Source organism: Petaurus breviceps, unplaced genomic scaffold, assembly GCF_028583685.1.
Source record: "Petaurus breviceps papuanus isolate PSGF00001 unplaced genomic scaffold, PetGlider_PUasm1.0 398, whole genome shotgun sequence".
NCBI lineage: Eukaryota > Metazoa > Chordata > Mammalia > Diprotodontia > Petauridae > Petaurus > Petaurus breviceps.
In genome coordinates, this window is record NW_027186314.1 from 28,912 (window position 1) to 33,064 (window position 4,153).

Sequence of the window (4,153 nt, forward strand, 5' to 3'; positions counted from 1 at the left end):
AGAATCATTAGAACTCAGTAACTCAGTGCTTGATAAAGTGGAAAACCAATGACTTGGAGTAAAATTTCTATTTGGTTAAAAAAAAGTGCTGAGAAAACTGGAAAGCAGTCAGGAAGGAACTTAGGATTAGACCAACATCTTATACCAGACTCTACAAGACATTCTATATGGATGTTATAATTTTTCCTCAGTTGTTTGAGTCATATCTGACTTTTCATGATGCCATTTGGTATTTTCTTGGCAAAGAAATCATCAAGGAAAATAGGCCTGATATCAGGAGCCAGAGGATAAAATAGAAATTGAAAGAATCCACCAGTCACCTCCTGAAAAGGATCCCAAAATGAAGACTCTCAAGAATATTATAGCCAAGTTCCAGAGCTCCCAGGTCAAGAAGAAAAGGGTGCAAGCAGACAGAAAGAAGTAATTCACAGGTCATGGAGCCACAGCAAGGCTAAAACAAAACTGAGTAGCTTTTCCATTAAAAAAGCAGAGAGTGTGGAATATGATATTCAGAAGGACAAAGGAACTAGGATTACAACCAAGCATCATATGCCCAGAAATGCTGAGTATAATCCTTCAGGGGTAAAACTGGACCTTCAATAAACAGAGGATAATCAAGCATTTCTAACAAAAAGACAAGGGCTAAACAACAAACAACAAAAAAAACTGATCTTCAAATACAAGACCCAAAAGAAACATCAAAAGGTAAACAGGAGAGAGAAAACAGATGAGATTCAATAAAGTAAAACTGTTTCTATTCCTACATGGGAAGATGACACCTGAAACTCTTAAGACCTTTTTGACTATTAAGGCAATTAGGAGTATACATTGACTGTGATTGGATGATAGTCAAGAAAACAAAATTAAGGGGTGAGAAAGAGAACTGCATTCTAAGAAGAGGGAAGGGAGAGGTAGAAGGGGGTGAATTATCTCATATAAAACAGGCAGAGAAGAGCCATTACAGGGAAGGGTAATACGGGGGAGATGGGAAGGGAGGGCTTGAACCTTACTTACGTCAAAATTTTTGGCTCAGAGAGGTGCACCTCACACCTATCAAACTGGCTAATAAAACAGAAAAGGAAAAGTATAAGTGTTGGAGGAAAGTAGGAAAACTTGGACACTAATGCATTATGGGAATGTGAACTGATTCAGCCATTCTGGAGAACAATTTGGAACTACACTCCAAGGGCTATATAACTGGGTGTACTTTTTGACCCCGCAATAACACTAAGTCGGTATCCCAAAGAGATTGAAAAGGGAAGATGACCCATTTAGGACAAGAGTATTTATAAAGCCTCTTTTTGTGGTGGCAAAGATGTCCATCAATTAGGGAATGGCTTAAAACCATGTGGTATATGAGTGTAATGGAATACTGCTGTGCTATAAGAAAAGAAAAGCAGAATGATTTTAGAAACACCTGGAGAGACTTAAATAAACGGATGCAGAATGAAGTGAGCAGAAGCAGGAGGATGTTGTACACAGTAACAGCAACATTTTATGTTGAACAACAGGGAAGAATTCACAGTGACACCTCATCTAACACAATGACAAAGGACTCATGAGGCAACATGCTATCCCCCTCAACAAAAAGAACTAATTGATTCAGAACAGACCTAAAGCATACTGTTTTTCACTTTCTTTCTTTTTAATTTCTTTCACAAAATAACTAACATGGAAATGCTTTACATGATTGTACATATATATATAATCCATTCCTGAATGCTCACCATATGTAGGAGGTGTAAGAGGAAGAAAATAGGTAGAGAATTGGGACCTCAAAATTAAGGGGAAAAAAGAATGTCAAAAAATGTTTAGGGAGCAGCCGGGTGGCGCAGTGAAGAGAGCACTAGCCCTGGAGTCAGGAGAACCTGAGTTCAAATGCGGCCTCAGACACTTAACACATATTAGCTGTGTGACCTTGGGTAAGTCATTTAACCCCAACTGCCCTGCCTTCCCCCCTCCAAAAAAAATTTTTATATATATTTTTGGGGAAAATGAAATATTTTTAAAAAGCCAATGGTGGGTAGGTTGACCAATAGAGCACCAGGCCTGGAGTCAGGAGGATCTTAGTTCACATTTAGCCCCCTACACTTACCAGCAAAGTGCCCCTGGGCAAGTCACTTAAGCCAGTTTGCCTCAGTTCCTTATCTGTAAAAGGAGTTGAGGAAGAAAATGGCAAATCACTCCAGTATCTTTCCCTAAGGAGTATCCAAAGGATCAGACAAGACTAAAACAACTCAAAAACAACAAAGAGCCATTCCCCAATAGATAAATGGTCAAAGGATATGAACAAAGAATTCTCAAAAGAAGAACTGCCAAGTATTCCCAAGGACAGGAAAAAATACACCAAAACCCTAACATGAGAAAGGTAAACCAAAATAACAGTGAGGTTTCATCTCATACTCTGAAAAACTGACGAAAGTGACCAAAAAAAAAAAGGCAGCAGTCAATGTTGGAGGGGATGTGGGAAGGCAGACACAAGACAACACTGGGGGAGCTGGGAAATGGTAGAAGATCATGAAGATCTGAGTTCAAATCCAGCCTCAGACACTTATTAGCTGTGTGACCCTGGTAAGTCACAGAACTTCTGTTTGCCTCAGTTTCCAGAACTATAAAATAGAGATAATAAGAACCCCTCCCATATAGGGCTGCTGTGAAGATAGTCAAATGTAGATTTGGGGGAGAAAGTTAAGTCCCTCCACTGTGTCTTTGCCTTTGAGTCTGATACCTCTCTGATGAGAACTCAGTGTCTCCTTCAGTACCCCCTTTTCCCAAACTGGAAGAGAAAACTACCAGAACTTTGAATAGTTCCCCAAACTCGGACCTTTCCTTATGTCTTCTCTAATGCGAAGGCCCTTCACAAATGCTACTACACTAACAGCTAAAGAAGAAATTCTTTTCTTTGGCTTGGTCCAAACAGCTCTGCTAAGAGTCAGGGAACCCGTAAGTGTGAACCAGAAGCCAACTTCACTTGTTTTCTTGAGTTGCCAAATTTTCGAGAAGTACTGGACCAGAGTATGCAGAGGGCATACTGCCCTACCCCCCACCCCAGCTCATTGCATTTGCTCCTCTCAACCCTTACTGCCCTCTCACTGTGCCCTTGAGAGTCAAACCAGCTACAACACAGGAGGGGTCAGTGTGCCCCAGACAGATAAAGTGTTGGTGCAACTCGGACCCTGGAGGACCAGCAGGGCATCATCCTGCCTTCAAGGTCTGGCAGGGAGAGCTTGGCCAAAGAAGCAAAGGGGAGGGGGAGCAGTTCTGTGGATGTGTGGGAGGGGAGCTAAGCAAGGATTAGAGGGAGCAAAGAGAAGACCCTACAGGGCAGAGGAAAGAGTGAAGTGGTCAGCCTTGTGCCTCAGGCATCATGAGGGAAAACTTTTAAAAGCACACAGTAGGGCAGCAATTGGAATGGGTGAATGGGGGTTGTTAGTGCTTGTGATGCCAAAGTGCCTCCAACCATTTCAAAATACAGAAGTAGAGAGCAGGGCATGGTGGTTAGGGCTGTTTTCAACTTCCTGCCTATTTATATTCCTGTAAAGAAACAATCCTTAGGCAGGGCATCTCTGGCCTCACAGGCAATCTTCTAGGTCTGTGGAAATGGTTTCTTTGGGTGATGCTGGTCCAGTCTGAGGACAGTGCACTCACCTGGGCTGAGGGTCTGCAGCTCCCAGGGGCCATTCCCTTGGGCTCCAGGCTCCCTGCTTGGGCCAGGCCTTGGTCCTCTGCAGGCTGAAGGATCCCAGAGGGGCAGTCTTTCCCTTTTCTTCCCAGGCAAGGAGGCTGACCAACAGGGATAAACCTTCAGGACCTGCCCTCAGGGCAAAGACTCCAATTTACAGGAAAAGAAAATGGCCCCTCCCTCTCTTATTCCTTCTCTTTCCCCTTCCCCTCCCCCATTCTCCTTCAGAGATCCAAGAGGCAGCAGGGACTTCAGATCCCCAAGGGGATGAGACCAGTAGGACCCTCAGTGGCTCCAGACTCAGAGCTCTCCCTCCAGATGGTCCTCAGCCTTCCCTGCCTCCCCTCTCCCCAACACACACACACACATGTAAGCACTCACAAATTATCTAGACACCAGACTGACTGCTGGATCCAGGGAGGAGGGAAGCTTAGGAAGGTTGTGGGTGGGGAAGGCTCTGGGATGGAGCCA

General features: G+C 43.7%; 1 protein-coding gene across 1 annotated transcript in view; it reads right to left on the minus strand.

Annotated features, from left to right (window-relative positions):
• LOC138170840 (zinc finger protein 135-like) overlaps positions 1-4,153 on the minus strand; it is a 15,716-nt gene that overhangs the window by 10,509 nt on the left and 1,054 nt on the right. The window contains exon 2 of the mRNA XM_069100348.1: positions 3,649-3,783. Within this exon, the coding sequence (XP_068956449.1) occupies positions 3,649-3,681 (33 nt within the window). The 5' untranslated portion in view covers positions 3,682-3,783. The remainder of the gene's footprint in view (positions 1-3,648; positions 3,784-4,153) is intronic.